At 39.3% G+C, this 19,363-nt stretch overlaps 1 protein-coding gene across 4 annotated transcripts in view; it reads left to right on the forward strand.

Annotated features, from left to right (window-relative positions):
- Nucleotides 1–19,363, forward strand: part of ZFYVE28 (zinc finger FYVE-type containing 28) — a 147,275-nt gene that overhangs the window by 62,525 nt on the left and 65,387 nt on the right. For all 4 annotated transcript variants that reach the window (XM_059845315.1, XM_059845312.1, XM_059845313.1 and 1 more), the window contains exon 2: nt 4,432–4,572. In XM_059845315.1, coding sequence (XP_059701298.1) covers nt 4,432–4,572 — 141 coding nt within the window. The remainder of the gene's footprint in view (nt 1–4,431; nt 4,573–19,363) is intronic.

A 19,363-nucleotide genomic window follows, 5' to 3' on the forward strand; every position in this document is an offset into this window, starting at 1 on the left:
TCCAGTGGTGAGGCTTGACTACTGTTTTGCTGTTCTAGTGTTCATAGATGTGATCCTTTGGAAGTGGGGGCCCATGAAACAAAAAGTTTGTCAGGTTATGTACATCCAAGCTGGCATGGAAATGCCTGGATCCCTTCCTGGGTGGGATTCTCCAAGTCTCATGCCACACTCTGGGTATGTACAGTGCTCTGATGGAGAATTCCCAGAAAGAGTGAGGGAGCACTTTTAGGTCCTGGGTAGTCTTGAGCTACCTCTCTTGGTCCTGTCCATTCCTTGACCCCACTTCCATGCTTCTCCACTTTATTTGGTGCACTCACCACGGACCTGAATGGGAAAATTAGCTCCAGAAAGGTGCTGTCTTCTGTTTGCACAACCCCCACAATTTCCAGGCACATCCTGTTCTGACTTTGTCACTTGAGTGAGAAATTGGTGTTTGAGGCACAGCAATGCATTAACTCCTTACTGTCCAGGCTTTTAAAACAACCCTTTCCCTTACCACAGGGGAATAAAGGAAGCTGCATAGATGCAAGGCAGTTCCACTGCTGTGAACTGATGGGCTCTCTCAAAAACTCCTCACTTCAGCTGTTAGAGCTGTAGCAGATTAGCAATGGTTGAGCTCATGTTTAACCTTCCTGGTTAAGGAAGGGTTGTGTCCTCTGGACCCTGCAGCAGTTAAAAGTATTGCACATGTTCTGTCACCAAATATTGTCCTGTGATTGTGGAGGCCTTTCATACAATGTGTAATCAAATACATGTATTTGTGTAAAATGCACCTTTTACCAAGTGCTGCTTGAAAAGTTACCCCCGTGGATGTAGGTTTACTTTGTTCCCTTGTCAAAAGGCAATCTGGATTTACCATCAGCAAAGGCATATAATTATTGCTTTTCTCTATAGTTTTTGTTCTATAGGGATCAAGTCAGGGTTCCTGAATGTGTGGCAGAAAAACAAATGCTTAGTGCTGGAAAAGTGCCAGTGAACAATGGGAGATCTGGAGCTTTTCAAGTCCATAGAATTTATTTTAAGTAGGATTGGGTTTTAGCTGTTCTGAAGACTTTAGATCAGCAGTTCAAAAATGATGGATGCTATTTTCCAGAGGACAGTTGTCCGGCTTCAGAAGAAAGTGCTATCACTATTGCTCATTTGCATGGTTCCCTTGCTTCTGTCTGTTCTTTGGCTTGTTTGGGATCATCATATCTTCTTTTGGTGGTGGTGGTGGCTGCTGCATTCCTGTTGCAATCTTGGTAGAAGAAAAAGCCTGAAGAAAATCCATGCTTCTCTACAAAGGATCACAGAAATCTGGGGGGAAACTTTCCCTTTAATGTTCAAATTGTGGGCTGCTGTTAGGTCTAAGATGACACACATTTTATGTTACTCAAAAAGAGGTAGTATTGATACTTGAAAGCTGCTGTTAAAAATCATGTAAAAAGTACTTGCAGTTTTTTTTCAAAAGGGGATGTGTCCCTGAGAACCATCCTTGTGTCTGTAAATGTGATTTTCGAAGTGATGCCTAGATTCCAGAATTACTGTGTGGTTTGAGGTTGGTCTCTTGGCACCCTGACTTCTTGTTGGTAGTTTGTTTTTTGTTCTCTGTGCCATGTTGGGAAGTCTGTGCTAGAATTTTTCTTCTCTGCTAGTTGCCACTATTTTTTAGTGGGATTTCCTGGTTTTGTCTACCAGCTTGTTCACAAGATGTGAGAATAGCATCTTTTCCTTTGATTACATACAATAAATAATTATTCAGATCTATTATTAACCTAATAACCTGTAACTAGCTAACAGGTCTCTTAAATTAAGACTTTTTTAACATTCTCTTGTAGTCCATTTAAATCCTGTTTGAAAAACCAGATCAGAAGTCATTATGCAATGAACTGAACTAACCTAATCCTGGTCACTGTTCATTGGTTGGACTTGATGGGTAAAGCCAGAATGTAACCAGTTCAATAGTTAATAAAACTTTTTCATATGGACAGTTTTATACTGACTTTGTGTATGACAGGCAGGCATCTTCTGATTTTGGTATCTGACCTATTGAGTGGAGCTTACTAGAAAGTAAAAGTCATTAAAATAAATACTCAGTGAGTGATCTTTCCCAAAGTAACGGTGTATTATTGTATAGCATGGCTAAATGTGTGTTACTTTGTTTGTTTGGAGGTTTTTTTTTTGTTTAATTTGTGGTGTGCTGATTCCTGTTTTGGTACTGGCTGGAATGATAGTTTGTGTAGAGCATACAAAATGGGGAAAGCAAGTTTTGGCCATATATGAAGGGATGGTTTCAAATCTGGGAAGAGTGTTCTCCACTGGTGTGGTACATTGTGCTGGCAGTAAAGATACTCAGGATACCCTGGGCCATTTGTTGGGCTGAATATGTGGAATATCAAGAGACTTAAGGCAGAAGGAGTGCAAGGTGTACTTGCAGAATGAGATTCCTGCCTGGAGAGCTCATACTGAAGAGGCTGTTGGGATGATAACAGCAGTATCACCACATCCAAAAAACCTTCCTGTGCAACCAAAAATTCTCCCCAGAAATCCCAAACCCATAAGTGCATCCCACAGTGGTGACACAGTTAAAGGGCTTGCTGCAGCCAGTGAAAAAGAAATAGGCAAATATAATTAATGCTGAAAAGGCAAATGAGCAGTGTTGCTGAAGTCCAGCAAATGAAAACAAGAACTTGGATGCATTTATTTGTTCTTAAAAGGGATGATTTCCTGAAACAAACTACCAGGGTAAGTGGTAGGTTCTCCATGAGATGTTTTCAAATTAAGTCTTTCTAATAATTTTAGTACCCAAGGATGGGAATTGCTAATTCTCATTCTGCCAAAGAATAGTAGGGAATTTGGATTAAATTATTTGAACCATATTTTGCATAAACTGAAAATAAAAGTTGGCATTGAACATGGCACTATCCCTAATTTTCTGTTACCTAGTGCAGTAAATTGAATTAGTAAACTTTTCTTTTATTCACTTTAAGTGGCCCCCTGTGAGGAGGTTTAGAGTTTCATGCAGTTTCATCTTGCCAGGGACCACATATGATTGACACAATTAATCAAAGATCACACTACTAATCCACACCAAACATAACACAGTTGAGAGAACTCAATTAAAACTTCTGTTCCTCCAGTTGAAAAAAATCAGCCATGTGGGAGCTGAGTGTCTCAGGCATACTTGTTTTGCTTGAGACCAGTCTTAATAAATTGCCTTATTTTGCTTCTGCAATGCAATTTAGATGCTTAAAAATCAGCAGTCATGCTTTGTCACAATTCCATGCACAGGCTCCTGCATCTTTGTTTATTTTCCAGAGGGTTTTAATGGTTGTGGATAAATGCTGAAGGAAAACATAAAAATCAGAAATAATAAAATCATCAGGTAGAGGAGGCTTAAAGAAATGCTTTACTCAGCTTGACTATAAATACAGAAATTTAGAACTAAAAAATGTAAAATTTAGTAGCAGAGTAATTACATGCTCTCCCTCTTATTATCATTTGTTTTGAATCTTGTTTCTTTCCCTGACCATATATCACAAGCTTTATTCTTCTCCCTGGGCACCTTTATATCAGGGCTACAGTGAAGACATTATTCAAGAGTGTAGATTTTTGACAGCTTGCAATTAAGATGTTGGAACGAGAACTCCTAGTGGTTAATGTTCAAAAAAATCCTCTTATGGTATAAATCTTTACTATGAATATTTCTCAGTGGTTTTGAGGAGGCATTCCTTTATTTGTTTGATCTTTTTATTATAGTTGCTGCTTTGTTTTAATGTGGCCAGAAATCCATTGTGATGACTCTGTTCTTTGCCACCTGAAAGGCTTGTGACACAATTTTCTCTCTGTAATGCCTTGTCTAGTGATATTATGAATGTTGTAAAGTGTTTGCATCTGTTTGGCCCTGGCAGATTCAGGACCTTTCTCTTCTGTGGCTTCATTCTTGTGATGCTCAAAGGGAGGATTCTGACCAGACCATGCTGCAAAGGTTACCATGGTGCTTGGTAGATGATTCCATTGCTTGATAGGTTTGGGGGTATAGTTTGTTTTAACTTGGAAAGCAGCTTTGTCTTGTTCTGCCTAGAGCTGAAGTCTGCTTCTGTTTAATAAACAAAACTTCTGATTCAGTTGTTGGCTCCTCCAGATAATTATGCCACAAGAAGTGAAAATGCCAGGGTGGTTTTAGAGATAATAGTAGCTGAGTAATGTCTCAGATTTATTATGTGAGATGTTTTTTGAGAGGGTTTTTTTTTTTTCTTCAAAGTAGAAAAAATTTTTTAGTGTGTGTGAATCATCAATATCATTCTCTTCCATGCTGCCATACTGCTTATCTGGCTTATATGTTGAAAAAAAATCACAGTAAATACAACTAGCTGAGGTTGTTTTAGTTTTTGGGATTGATTTGGGTTTTTTTGCAATAGTAATGTAATATTGTCCATGTCTCCAATGCAGAGAACAGACCCCCAGCTCCTTGCTCAGTTCTACTATGCTGATGAGGAACTAAATCAAGTGGCAGCTGAACTGGACAGTTTGGATGGAAGAAAAGACCCACAGAGATGTACACTGCTGGTCAACCAGTTTCGCTCCTGTCAGGTACTCAAAGTGGCAACTTCCTGATTTCACTGGGGTTTTTATGTACATTTAATGTATGCCATTAATGTTTTTTGTATTAGTTAGTTTTTATTGTCAGAGCTTTTTAAAACAAACCTTTGTTAGATACGTGCCTTTCATTACTTTAAAGAGTGTGTTCTTGAAAATACTATCCATAACTTAAATTTCCTACATCTCATTGAAGAGTGTTGGTGCTTTCCCTGAATAAGAATACACATGATAAACTTTGTTTCCTTTATATAAAATAAGCATACAGAACTTACAGGGCCTGAGAAATGTTTCAAAGTTTCAAGTAGCAAAAAATAGGCATGTCATTTGTAGCTGCTCAGCTTTTATGCCTCATGAATCTCAGAGTTTTTCATGAGTAAATGAACTACATTCAGAGGGCTGTGTCGTGTTTAGGTAATTCAGATGTTTAGAGGTAGAAAGAATCTACATTTTCGTACCCTTCGTATTTACATGAATGCTTTGATATTTCCCAGTCACACCCAAGAAATAGAATTTAAACTGGAGTAGGTTCAAGCCTAAAATCCATGATGCTCAGGTGGTATGAGGATTTCTGTATGCGAAGTAAATGTTTGCTGTCACCTCAGGGCAATTTCAAGTGGAAGTACCATAGTAATAAATAAACATTTACATCTCCAGCAAGTAAAATATGATGCAGTTAAGTGTAAAGACTTAGATTTTGATTCACCCTTGCTGAAATTTCTTCCTGTTACTCCTAATAAAATGTACTAAACTTCATTATGTGGAAAAATTTCATCACTAATCATGTTACAATGAGTTTCAAGAAAAGTGCTCTGATCATTGTAGGAAGTGTTCACATTAGGTTAGCTGAGTCTGTTGAAAAGAAAAACAGTCAAGTGCTCTGTGTTTGCTTGCAAGAAAACTAAATTTCAAAAGTGCAGCTTTTTGAAATGTGCTTACAGAGAAAGAGTAGATAGTGAATGTATTGTTCTGTCAGAAACAATTTTAATACTTCTGTTGACTTTGAATATCTTCACAATTTCCTGCTGTATTGTTCCCACAGAAAAATGTGAGTTTAAAGGATTACCAAACTGGAAGCTGTAAGTTGATTAACAATTAAAAATGCTGTGACTTGGAGTGAAAAAAAATAGATGTGAAGTTGCCTTCAGGGGAAGACTTCAGTCTTCTGTGTGTCAGATCAGCTGTACCCAAAGCACACTTCACAAATATTTATCTGACTTCTACAAAACCTCCAGTAGTGATGTTCTACAAACTTTCTACTCACATTCTTTCCAGACTGGCAGGAAAGGTTTTCTGATATTAAGGGTGGGTTAACACTATCTTTGTGCAGGAAAAATCTCCTTGGTTGTTTTACCCTTGGTAATGACAATTTATTCCCTGTTTCCCTGCAGGCACACAGGCTTTCTGATATGTTTCCTTGTAGTATAGGCAGACCTGAAGAGCTGTTCTATTTAAAAAAAAGCTTCTCTAAATGTTTCACCTGTAGGAGTGCAGGAAATGCAGACTCTGACTGCTCTTTGGTCAGTTTGCTTGGCTTGTTCTGTAGTGATTCACTGCCTTGTGACTCTTATTATCTTCTGATGTCTGGTAATTTCATTTGCCAAGCAGATTGCTGTTACTAAAACAATCTGTTGCTAGAACTGAAAGAAAAGATGAAAGCTTTTTTTATGCAGCTATTTTTGTAATTTGTAGTTTTAAAAGTTCTGTAGAATAGGTCAGATCATTGTCAAATGTCATGTCAAAAATGGCTTTGCTTAATTAGGTCTTATGTTATTTTGTAGTACTTTGTGTAGATGAAGGGTTTTTTAGTTTCTTTTAAGAATTTGTCCTGTAATTTCCAAATAAGAGAAGGGACAGTGTTTTAGTAAGGACTGAAAATGTAGATGTTTGCTGGCCAAATATCACACAGTAGGAGGAAAAATTGGTTTTAGCCTAAGGTGTGGTGTGGTTTGAGAATGATGGGGAGCCAGCAGCCAGCCCTGGGCTCAGAATGTTGTGGTGGAAGGTTGTGCATGTAAAAGGAGGGGAGCAGCTGCATTGTGCAATGCCTCTGGTGTCTGCAAAAAACTGTCATGCAATTCTGAGGCCTTTTCTTTAGAAATGTGCACTTTCTGACTCTTCAGGCAATGCTTTTGAAATGTATTTTGTGACCACAGAGCAGTTTACCAGACTCCCAGTCTTTGCATGATTTTTTTTCCTATTTTGTGCCAGCTTTTCCATGGAAACCGTGGTTTTAAGATCTCCAGATTATTCCCAATTTTTATCTCCATGAAATTTAGGGGCATAGCATTTCTATCTGATTTTAGTGTTTTTTAGGGACAAAGATGTCTAAAATTCTGTGTCCTATTTTGGCATCTGTTTTTTAAATTAATTCTTTGTTCCTAGGCTGCTTATTTTCATATCATTCACCAGTAGTGTCTGCCTGATTAGCAAGTGATGTTTTTGAATTTTATTTTTCATCAATTAGAGAGGAAATGCCTTTAAATGAGTGTGATTTTTTTTTAAATGCTAACAAGTCTTACAAACTGTGATTCTTCTCGGAGAGAGGTTGGGTGTTAACCATATGTTGGCTCTTAACCATATCTTAAGAGCCAAGATTTAAATCTTTGTGTCTACTTTGAACTTCTGATAGGTTTGTTAAAGATCTCCAAGTTTACTGTAGTGTGTGAACAGACAGACAAACCAGAAGGTCTCTGCCTTAAGGATGTAACACTTTATAGTGGACATACTTCAAGTTGTCTGTCTTAACAAAACTGGCAGAATGAGCCAAGGCAGGTTGAAGGTGTGGTGCATGGTGGATGTGCAGAGAACTGCAGTCTTCAAGACTGTTGATGCTTCCTTAGTAAAGAGCTGCAACTCTGAGTGTTGTCTCCTGCTTTGTCATAATATTGTCTGCTGATAAGAATCACACTTTTTACAGTAAAATAACTTCTCAAAATTTCTGAACATCTTGCAGCTTGGTTTTCAAATGCTGTGGGTTGACTGTACACAGGATGCTGAGTAGCATAATCCATGAGTAAGAGTGGTGAGATGAGTAAGATCATCATTTTCACAATGTGATGTAACATTGTTTTCCAGTTATTGTAGCCTATTATAAAGATGCCATCCCTCATTTTGCTTTGCTGTTTGCATGTCAGTGGTAAAATATTGTGAAATCATAACATATCTATCAATACAATATCTTGCATTTATTGTGTGATTAATACCTATTCAACAGAATAAAACACTTCTCTACTGGTTTCTGTGAAGATTAACAATACCTAAAGTGTGCTGGGATGCATGATGAAAAGCTGTGTAAGTTTTTCTTAAATGAACCAAAAGGTAGGTAGAATGTAAAACTTTGGTTTATTGAAATTGATTGATGGTTCTAGAAGGAAAACTCTCTTTTTTCCTTAGGAAAAACATCTCTGCATAAGGGAGTCTTCAGTCATATGCAGTGCTTGTTCATCTGAGGTTTTTTCCCTGCAGTACAAATCATTGCAGTATTTTTATATTAGTGGTATAACAAGGTGTCCTTTCCTTTGCTTCTCACAACATCACACAGTATTGAGTTTTACAAGAAGTGATGGTAACTCATGTACACTTTTGTATTATTCACTCATGCATTCACTAGCATTCTCTAAATTCATTTGCTTTGATCGTTGCTGTTTTCACATTGATTAATACTTTGTTAGTTGACTAGGTAAGCTGGTTTAAAACAATTGATTGGTTTTTAAACGGAGTTGGGTTTATTATTAAATAGTACAAATGTTCATTTGTTTTGTTTTAGAGTAAAAAACCCCATTGTTTCTAAAGCAGAGATTTGTTAGGACTTCACCAGTAACAAACCTGTGCATAACAGGTGAGAATGTTTTTAGGATCATAGGCCTTGCTTGCTGTTTCAGTACACTGAGAATTATTTCTCTGTGTACAGTAGTGAGGTCTCAGAATAGCACATGAGTCAGCTCCAGCATGGTTTTATCAGCATTATTCCTGCAGATTGTGTCTCAGCAGTGTGCCTCTTGATCTGCTGTAGTGCACAAGGAAGGAATTTGCCCCATCAGGGCACTGACCTGAAGCAAACCATGGACTCTCCTGGCTGTGCTGTCCTTTTGCAGTGCTGCACAGCCCAGTAAAATGGGGAATTTCTAATACTTGTGAGACATGGCTGTTTCTGGCTCTCTGCTAGGAGTGATGGACACTGCATTGACTGGCAGTACATTACACTGGTTCTTCACTCCTTTCTGCTGTTTGCCTTCTTGGGAAGCAACTCCTGAAATGCTGTAACTGGCAGCCCAGTGTTTCCAATTCAGCTTTAGCAGTTCCAGTTTGCTGTGACATGAGGCTTTAAAATGTAGTCTTTAGTGGACTGCCTCCTGTATAGGTCACTCCTTTATGTAGTGCTGAGAAGGAGGCACCTGTGAACCTGAACTTGGTTATCCTCTAGCCTAAGTAAATGTTGCTGGGGAGTTGGAGCCCTCAGAGAAAGCTAATCATATTTCTGTGTTGTGTTTTTATCACTTGTCTGTCTCAGTTTCTGTAGCAATACAAAATATGTGGTGAATTTTGTCAAAAATGCTGTGTTTCAACCACACTTATCTCCATATTTCTTCAAGCTCAATTTAACAACTGAAAGCATCTCTATGAAATAAGTAGAGATACAAGTGTCAATGGAAACAAAGCTTTGTTCTCACCATAAAGGAATGTTTTCCAGGCTGAAGGAGCTTACTGTGGGGTATGGATGATATAAATTGATATAAAGATGATATAAATTGAAAATGGCAAACAAGGAGTAAAGGAACAGTGCTGCTGGAGCATACTTGGGGAATCTGCTTTTTCACGTGCTAAAATCTCACTCATAAGATAGTTTGGGTTGGAAGAAACTGAAATATCACCCAGCTCCAACCCCCTGCTGTGGGTAGGGACACCTCTTATTAGATTTCCTTAAAATGGGGAGGGACCTTGCACTTGGCCTTGTTGAATCAAAACTTTAACACAAAAGTAAATATATGCTCTTTATCTTTGAAATATGTTTTTTGTGTATCTTAAAAGCTTAGGCATGTTATTTGCTTTCTGAAGAGTGAGATGGATGGATAAAACAAGTCTAGAAGCAGAGAAGCTCTTTGTCTGATGCTGTGTTGTGTCTGACCAGAGCAGTGATCCTGTTTGATAATGGGTCACTTGAGGAGGTGGTTCCCAATTCCAGCCTGATGGGGGATAGCAGTCCAGCTGTCTTTCACTCAGCTTACACCATCTATGTGGGCAGATTTCTGTGTTAGTTTTTTATTTAATTAAGAAAACCCCACAAGACCCCAACAACAGTAACACAAAAAACCTAAACAAAACAAGAAACCACAAACAACCAAAACAAAACCAAACAAATGAAAACAACAGACTGGCAAAAATCGAACTCCAAACACACAAAACTTTCAACATAACACCATCACACAGAACTGTGAAGCTGTTGCAGGGTTTGCAAATTGCTTAGTAACATTTCCAGAGTGGAAGAGAAACATGACTGAGCTGAGTGAATTGTCATAGAGCATGCATTGATTTCTCTGTAGTGGGAAATGGAAAGGCTCTTCTGTGTGTGACATTTGAGTTTTCTTATTATATATATTTAAAAATAAACAAAAGTTGATGTAGCATGAAATGACAACACAGGTGGTAATCAATAATGCACAGGGGTGAAACTCAATCTGGATTGACAAGGTGCTAAATAATGAAAAGAGAACTTATCTTTGTGTACAAAACACTATTAATTTTTTATCAGTGAAAAAGGGATGTGATTATATTATGTTAAATGCTGCATGCTGGGGTAGCCATAGGTTGTTGCTATAGAGCTGTGATGCAAGGTTATGCTCTACCAGCTGCTCATGGTGACCACAATCATTGCATGCAAACTCCTGTGGAAAACCACTGCCTTTGGTGGGTGAGGCAGTCATCCATATAAAACATGAGGTGCTAACAGGAGAGCAAAATGAATATTTTATCTGCACTTCAATTAGAACAGTTTCTTCTTTTGGTCACAAGTTTTATTCAAATTTAAAAATACATTTTTTCTTTGTGAAAGAGAACCCAGCTATAGAAGGCTCTTAGTTTCAGAAGTATTGGAGTCTTCCAACACTCAGCTTCAAAAGATAAAATGATTTTTCGTTTCTTAATCTATGATTATTTGCCCTTGATCATAGTTTTATATTGCTAACAATTGGCACATTGGTACCTTGAATGAGTATTGGCAGGGGACCTGAGACCCAGGGGTGTCATTCCCAGAGCATTTGGAGGCTAAATGAGCACAATGGAGCCAGGTCATTTTAAGGCTGACTTTTCTCAGCATTTGGGAAGTAAGATACTCTACCAGATCCAGTTATGTAGGAATTAATGTAATGTGATGTGTCTGACTGTCAGGGGCTTTATGGTTCTTCCACACTCTTCAGCAGTGCCATCAGAGGATTGCTGTCAGCTCTGCTAGAGTGTGATTGGCTAAATTTTAATTATTTCTTTTTTATTGTTGCAAAGAAGAATAGGTTCTAGTATCAGCCACTGAATTTTTTATGTAGTCTGAATTGTTTATGTAGTCTCATGACTTAAATATGCTGCAATTTTTCTTCTTTTCTCCATATGGACACGGCAGCCCCACGTTAGCAAGATTAACATTACGTGCAAATTATTTATTTTGTGATGTTTCTGTACTTGGGGATTAAGTCTGTTTTCTTGTGCTAGAAGCCTTTTCACTTAATCATATAGAAAAATCCCTTTCATTGATTTATTTTTTTCCTTTAATACTGGGGAGGTATGATAAGAAAGACAAGAAGGCAAGGTAGTAATTTTTTCAAGTCTGTTCTTAGCAGTGGAATTTAATTTTCATTGTGACCTTAACATACTTGAAAGTTAAAGCCTGTTTTTTAATAAGAAAGAATTCATTTCATAATAATGGATTATTATGAAGAATATTTTGTGGAATAGTCTGCAATCTGGTTTTCTCATGTGTCAGGTTGTTATAAGTAAGTTTTCATTAAACAAAATATTTGAATGGAACGTCCTGAGTTGGAAGGGACCCATGAGGATCATCAGTTCCTGGCCCTGCCCAGCACCATCCCCCAGAGTCACACCACTTCCCTGAGAGCATTGTCCAAACACCCCTGAGCTCTGCCAGGCTGGTGCTGTGACCGCTGCCCTGGGGAGCCTGGTCAGTGCCCAGCCACCCTCTGGGGGAAGAACCTTCTCCTGATATCCAACACAAACCTCCCCTGACACAGCTTCAGGCCATTCCCTCAGTGCTGCCACTGTCACCACAGAGCAGAGATCAGTGTCTGTCCCTCCCTTCCCCTCTCGAGGAAGTTGTAACTGCACTGAAGTCTCCCCTCACTTTCCTCCTCCTGGGGCAGCATCCCCAGTTCATTTGTTTGTCCCCAAGTCCTTCCCCAGAGGGTCTCACTGTGCCATTGGCAGCTCCAGGCTCTGTGCATTCCAGCCCCTGCATCACACACAGAGCCAGCCATGCCCCACCTGCCCTGCCTGCTGCTCCTGGGGAGCCTGGACCCCTCCAGCAGGGCACTCCAGTCACAGAACTGATCCCATGGCTTCTGCTCGTGCCAGTGATGCCAAAGCTCTGGGACTGGGCCAAGGCTTCCAGCTCCTCCTGCTGCATGCTCCTGCTGCACCTTGGGATGAAGGCCTTTAGGTGTTCAGTATGTTAAATATGTATCTGTGTATGTTAAATGTTGGACACAACAAGGACTTCTGCATGTTGGAAGGAGGGATTGCAAAATATTTTGGAGTTGGAGAGGATAGATTAATTTCAGACTGCCCTTTCATTACTGTTAGTGTATAATTTAACAATAAACTGCCAATTGAATGGCTGGAATTTAAGGTGATGGGAAGAAAATAATTTGTTAGCCATTAGGGTGGCTTGTTCAGTCGTTGTAACTTTATAATTAGCCAGAGAGAATGAGTTTAAATAGCTCACTCATAACCCCAAGCTCCTTTTGGAGTAAAGATGCACTGGTTGTCTTCTGCCTCCAGCTTACGCTTTTGAAAGAATTTGTCTTAACTCATTGCTGCACAGTGTTCTTGGTGAAAAATAATGCAGACTTGAAGACAACAATTTAAAAAATGATTCATTTTTGAAAATTTTACATGTATTAGCAAGCAAGTGTTGCTTAGAAGAAGTTTGAGATGGTTGATATGAAAACAGCTTGTGCTAAGGATGAATTTGCAGTTGGAGAGCAGGCATCAGATAGTAGGTTTTGTTCCTGCATGCTTATGCACTGCTTGCATAAAAGCTTCCCATTTTAAAGGCTCTGGGAAATCTATACTTGTGTAAAATTAATTATGCAGAAAATGTGCTCTTGGTTAAGGAAGCTTACCTTTTTTGCTTATACCACCTACTCCCTCCTGCTGGATTTCCATTTTTTTAGAGTAGTGCTATTTTTTCAACACTTCTCAAAGTGACGTTGAGGTGAACAGCAGCAGCATTACCCCAGGTACATGGTTCTTCAGCTGGTGAAGAGATAAAGCTAGATCCTTCTTACGTGTTTGTACTGCTCCTTGTTCCATAGTTCTGAGAAAAGCTCAGAATTTAATTCAGGAAATGTAGTGCTCTTGATGCTAACTTATGATGTACACAATACAAACTCTTAGGTTTGCCCTGAGAATACATTTGCAGTTCTCTAGAGGTCTCAAGGTCTCTGTGCCTGAAGATGACATACACATATAGCAAGCAGCAGATATTTGTATTCTTTGGTTTCTCACTTGCCCTGCAGTGTCTGTAACTGCTGCTGGAGTTGTTGCTATTCCACATACACAGGGCTCATAATCAAACAGAGTAATAGTTCATGTAGAGGTGGTAAATGATGATCCTCTTGAGGCTGCAAAGCTTGTTCCATTGATTTGTGCAACTGAGGCTCTGAGCTAAACTGCCTTTGTGATGTAAGCTCTGGTAATTTTTGCTTTGGAATTGTTCTGATACTGTGAAAATGTCTTTTTTGGTCTGATGCAGACACAAATAATCAGAGACAAATTCTAGCGGGCTTTCAGAGTCATGTTTACTTTTGGCTTACCTGATAACTGGTATGAGAAATTAATTTCATTTTCATACATTTGTACAAACCTCTGGCCTCAGTGCCAGCCTTGTTTATTATTTGTGCAGTATTCCTCCATAGGGATTTTGCAAATTTGACTGTAAAATATTTTAACCCTGTGGCTGGAATGTGATGAGTTTTCTCAGTAGATCTAATTAAAACATTTGTGGTTGTCTGGCTTATTCTGAAATGCAAATATCATAATTTATAATTGAGAAAAGAAAATTATGAGGGGATTCCTCAACCAGGAAAGCAGCATTTTCTTGATGTAAATTTTCAGGAGAACTTTAAATCACTCATTTAAAATACATGGACTGTAGAAATGATTTGAAGCTTGAACACTCTTAGAATGAAAGTCTCCAAAGGCTTGGGCTCCTTGGTTTTCAGTTGAAGGGTTGTTGGCTATAACTCTGTATTTGTGGTGTAATTTCACAATTGGCCTTTCTTTGTCTTTTGTCTGCAGCTGCACAACTTCAGCATAACTCAATTAATTCTGTACTCAGTGAAATCAGATTTTTCATTGATTTTTAATGCTAAATGTGTTCTTTCTTTCCTAGCAGGTAAAGACTTTTAAATTTACCAGTGCTGTGGGTTATGAGTATAACTGTATTAATGGACAGCCATAGAGTGGTTTCAGAAGGAAATATTTCCGTAAATTTGAGTGGTTTTGGTCAGAGGTCTGTGATAGCTTTAGCAGCTCTGCATGTTGGCTGCCCAGTCTTTGATTCAAGCAAGCCCTTGGGCACTGGGTAGAAATGTTATAAACATTTTAGTTTCAGTAAATATCTTAACTTTATCGTTTGGCTATGTAGTTGAGCATGGGCAAACAAGAGAAATTAACTTTGGTTTTATATAAAAATATATATATTCCAATGTGTATTTCTGTTTTATCACTCATGGTTCCTTAGGCATTATTCCATGGTCCATTGACAGTGTCAGTTTAAAAGTTTTCCATTCCAAATTTACACTATTCTTGTTCCTATTCCCACACTTATGCATAGCATCCCTCAAAGCACAGCTTTGAGAGAGCTTTGAAGTTTTAGATCCTTATCCAAGGCTAGTTTAAATAAGCTCTGGTCAGCTTTACATTGGAAACACTTGTTCAGCTGTACTGATGCACTATTTGTGGAGTCTGTCTGTGAGCTTGGGCAGTGAAATGACGTGGGTCACTCTGGATTTGTGCACTGAAACCCTTCCCAGGTGACCCCAGCACAGGAGCACCGAGTGCTGGTGGGACATGGGGACAGGGACTGCAGGGTGGGTGAGATGGGGAGATAAGGGGCCGACTGCCAAAGGCTGACACTGCAAAATGGCCTGACGCCAGCCTGTAATGGAAAGTGGCTTTCTGTTTCAGGTGTAAAAAAACCTTATCTGAAGGTGTCTCCTGCTATCTGAGAAGTTTAAGTGGTATGAGAATAAGGAATCTCTAGGGAGGAAATGTATGCTCTTTGATTCTCTGCTTTATTGGAATTGTATCCATGCTGAAGAGAAGCAGTTTTTGCAGAGGAAGTCAGTATCAAGGAGCATCCCTTGATGGAGAGGGTACCTGTGAAGAGCTGCTCAAGAACTCAGAGGGCAGTGCTGTAGTGGATTGGCAGTGAATTATCTATGAAATACTAATTGTATCATTAACATTCTTGACAGGAGCAAACTGGGAGTATGTACCATAATCACTGTGAACAATGAGACAGTTCAGAGGTGGGATGTCTTTCTGTTTGATTGCATCTGTCCATTGAAGAACATTTTCTTGTAGAATTAGGTAGAAATAGATCTCATTAAAGGAGACAAATTAGCCAAAAGTGAAAGGAACTCCCTGCTGGGTTCTGAAGCCTAATGATTGGTTAGAAGTTGGCAAGAATCTATTCCTGATGTTATTTTGTTAATTGATACAGAGGTTAAACAGTGTGGATTGAACCAGGAGTACTTTTAGCTGAAATAATGGCCAGGTCTTTCTTGCCTGCTTGATTTGCAACCCTGGAGACATTGTATTAGTTATGTTAGTAGAGGTCAGTGAAGGAGACAGCAGGGTAATTATTGAGATCAAGGGAGGAAGTTGACTGAAAGAAACCTTCATTTTCACAAAGTTTAGAAACTGTAGCAGACAAAGATACCTTTTAACAACAGAGGGAAGAAGAGCTAAAAGCAAACGCTGTCCAACCCACTGGGTGTTCCTCATTGATCTGTGGTGAGGAGGGAATCATGATTGTTTTCTGAATTGTACCTCTGTTTGAGGCTTTTTTTTAAACTGGAGCAGAGTTGGTGGATTCCAGAACAAAGTTCTCATAAGGTTTGTATTTAAGAGACTTGATGCAGAGGGAGGGAAGTCAGAAATTTGTGCCAGGATTAGGCTGTTTGACATGAGAGTGAGCTAAGATGTATTCAAAGAAAACTATTTTCTTTTATACAGTGTCTTCCAATTTAATTTTGGTGGGGACTGGCAGGTGCCAGTCTAGAAAAGGAAAGAAAAACCGAGAACAGCCATTTTCAAGTGATGATGTCAAGGTTAAGCTTAAATCTGAGACAATACACATATCTACTTTACTTTTTTCCTGTCATCATAGAGCTTGTAAATTTGGGTGGTTTTCCTTTAGAGTTTCATTTCCAGTTCGGTTGTTTTATAACTGATGGCAACATTTGTCATGCCATTACTCCTAGCAGTGATGACTTGTGTGAGTTGCAGTGCTCTAACAGATGTCTCCTCTGTGCTGCCTGACATCTTCAAACAGTTGGTGTCAGGTACCTGCTTCCTGCTTGGGTTTGCCATTGAGTGAGAGCCCTTAACATTTATTTTGCAAGCAGGCAGAGTTGTCAACCCTTTCATATGTTTTCACCATACTTCACTGCAAATGAACTTGAGTATGGTTGTTCTAAATACACTAAGTGACTTATAAGTATCAGAAGGGTTGGGTTTTTTTGTCTGTTGGGTTTTGTTCACAGATGTTAAATTTGCCTTTTTTCCCCCAGTAATGTCAGGTGATCAGTGGAATGTTGTAGTTGGGTGAAAAACAAACCTGCAGAGTTAAACATTCATTATCAGTAAATAAAATAATCGTGTGTTTTTAAATGTTGGTTTTTAACAGATTTTTTTCATAATTTTTGGGAAACTTCTGGTCACTATAGAATAATTAGCAAATGGCTATAAAATATAAAATGCTTGACTGTAAGTTGGGCCATCAGTACAACTCCCATCAACTGACAGGAATTCTATTTTCTTTCTACATTTCCCATTTGATCTTATGTAGAGAGTGATTAATATTTAAATATATTTTCTCCTTGAAAACAGGATCCTAATAATGTTTAGTGCTGTAGCCTTAAATTTTAGTTTCTCACATTAACAAGTTTTTTCATGTGTTTCTACTTGCTCACATGGATCAGATAGGTCATTGTGAGAAACTCCTGTTATCTAAGTCTGTGGGCAGAGTGGAATGAAAATGCTGTGCACTGCAGGTCAGGGAATTAATTTGCAGCAGAGAACCATAGGGAAGAAAGCTGGATCCATGCCAACTCAGCAATGAATGTTTTGGGGATGCAGGATGCTTTCACTGCAGCAGGGGAAGGCAGAGTGAAGATGGCAGTAATTCATGATGACATCTCCTTCATTCTGCCCTCTGTGAATGGGAATTCCTCTTTTATTTATTGAGAGTTGTTGTTGCTAGGCTGGGGCAATACAGAATTTAAATTGTTAGAAATCCAAGTTGCCTTTTCATGGTGAGGTTTGGTATTACTCTCTAGTGGGATGGGTTAAACTAGGAGCTGCTCCCCAAAGTTCATACACAGAACAATTCTGTTACTTTTAGAAAGTGGAGTCTCATGAGTTGCATCCTCAATTTACAGATGATACAAAGTTGGGTGAAAGAGTTCATCTCTTCAACAGCAGGAGGGCTCAGCAGAGGCATCTGGACAGGCTGGATCAGTGGGCCCAGGGGTCTGAGGTTCAACAAGGCCAAGTGCTGGGTCCTGCCCCTGGGCCACAACAACCCCTGTAGTGCCACAGGCTGGGGCAGAGTGGCTGGAAAGGGCCCTGTGGAAAAGGACCTGGGGGTGGCTGGGTGAGAGTGGCTGAACATGAGCCAGGTGTGCCCAGGTGGCCAAGAAAGCCAATGGCACCTGGCCTGGACCAGCAGTGGTGTGGCCAAGCACAAGTTTTGTGAGTGGCTGAGGCAGAGGGAAATGTTTAGCCTGGAGAAAAGGAGGCTCAGGGAAGACCTTATTGTTCTCTACAACTACATGAGGTTGTAGCCAGGTGGGGTTCAGGCTCCTCTCCCCAGTAACAACAGAAAAGGCAAGAGGAAATGGCCCAAGTTGTGCCAGGGGAGGTTTAGATGGGATATTAGGAAAACTTCCTTCATGAAAAGGGTTGTCAAGCATTGGAACAGGCTGCCCAGGGCAGTGGCTGAGTCACCATCACTGGAGGTGATGGAAAGATTTGTGGATGTGGTACTTGGGCACATGGTTTAGCAGGGGACATGACAGTGCTGGGTTAGTGGTTGGACTTGATGATCTGAGAGGTCTCTTCCAACCCAAACAATTCCATTGTACTACATTGCCAGTGGGAAATAATCAATTAGCTGATGAGGCAAAAAGAGTCTGAAAGCTCAGCCTTTGGGAGCTGTGCAAGATGGACTGGAGGGAAAACCATAGAGAGGCTTTGGATCTCTAATGTGAAATAACTGTCTGGGTTCTGAAGCCAGGACTTTTGTGTGTACATTGAAGACCTGTTTGTTACATCAGAGAGGACACCACCTTGGTACTGGAGTCTTCTTTTAAGTAGCCTATAAAACCCTAAATACTCACAAGTTGCTTTAATTACAATAAAATCTTCCTTTATTTTTGGCATTAATTTTTGTTCATCAGTGACTTCTGATTGCCATAATGTGATGTTGAAGGAGTTCTGGAACTCAAGGTCAAGTTAGAAAAGGTAACAAAAAATGTCATGGACTTACTTAAATGAAGAGGCTAAAATATCCTCTATTAACCTCGTGGTGATAACATCATAGACCACATTGCTTAGCTAGATTTTACTGATAATTCAAAACATGGCTGTTAAAGAGGTACTGAACAGCACAGGAAGTTACCTTCCTTTGAAGAAGTCTTGCAAAAGACCTCAGAAAGATCATAATAAATTTAATGTTGTGGAAGAGCAGCATAAACTTCATCAATGATATGTACAAAAAGGTAGATTAGTTTGCCTTTTGTTGGTCTGAACATATGTTTCATAGTATAAAGAAGATTAATTTCTTGGCTTTTTTTGGTACCTTTTCAGGAAGCTAATGCAGCAATTGATGTTAGCTTTATGCTCTAATTATTTAATATATGGCTAATTACTGATGGGCCAAAAATAAACCAACTTTTTGTCCTGTACTGTGGCTACCTACATACATTGTCTCACTATCACTCATTATCTTCCCTATCAAAATGAAATATAAGTGCTGTCTGTTATGTGAAACTGAGCTGTTTTTTCCAGGAAAAGAGGGGTTTGGAGTAAATCCCAAAGCAGAATCTCTGCAGTGGCTGCCTGTGCTGCTGTAAAGCCTCAGCAGAGCACCTGAAACAAAACTGTGCACAGCCCAGTGTACAGATAAACCAAAAGATAACAGATAAAGCCACCAAAAGAGGCATTAAATTCCGGAGGCTTTTATGTAGAAAGATGGATCAAGTGAAAGATTTACTGCTTCAATTCCAACTAATTGATTTCTGTTGCTTAAATTAGAGCAAAATTTCAG

Source organism: Haemorhous mexicanus, chromosome 4, assembly GCF_027477595.1.
Source record: "Haemorhous mexicanus isolate bHaeMex1 chromosome 4, bHaeMex1.pri, whole genome shotgun sequence".
NCBI lineage: Eukaryota > Metazoa > Chordata > Aves > Passeriformes > Fringillidae > Haemorhous > Haemorhous mexicanus.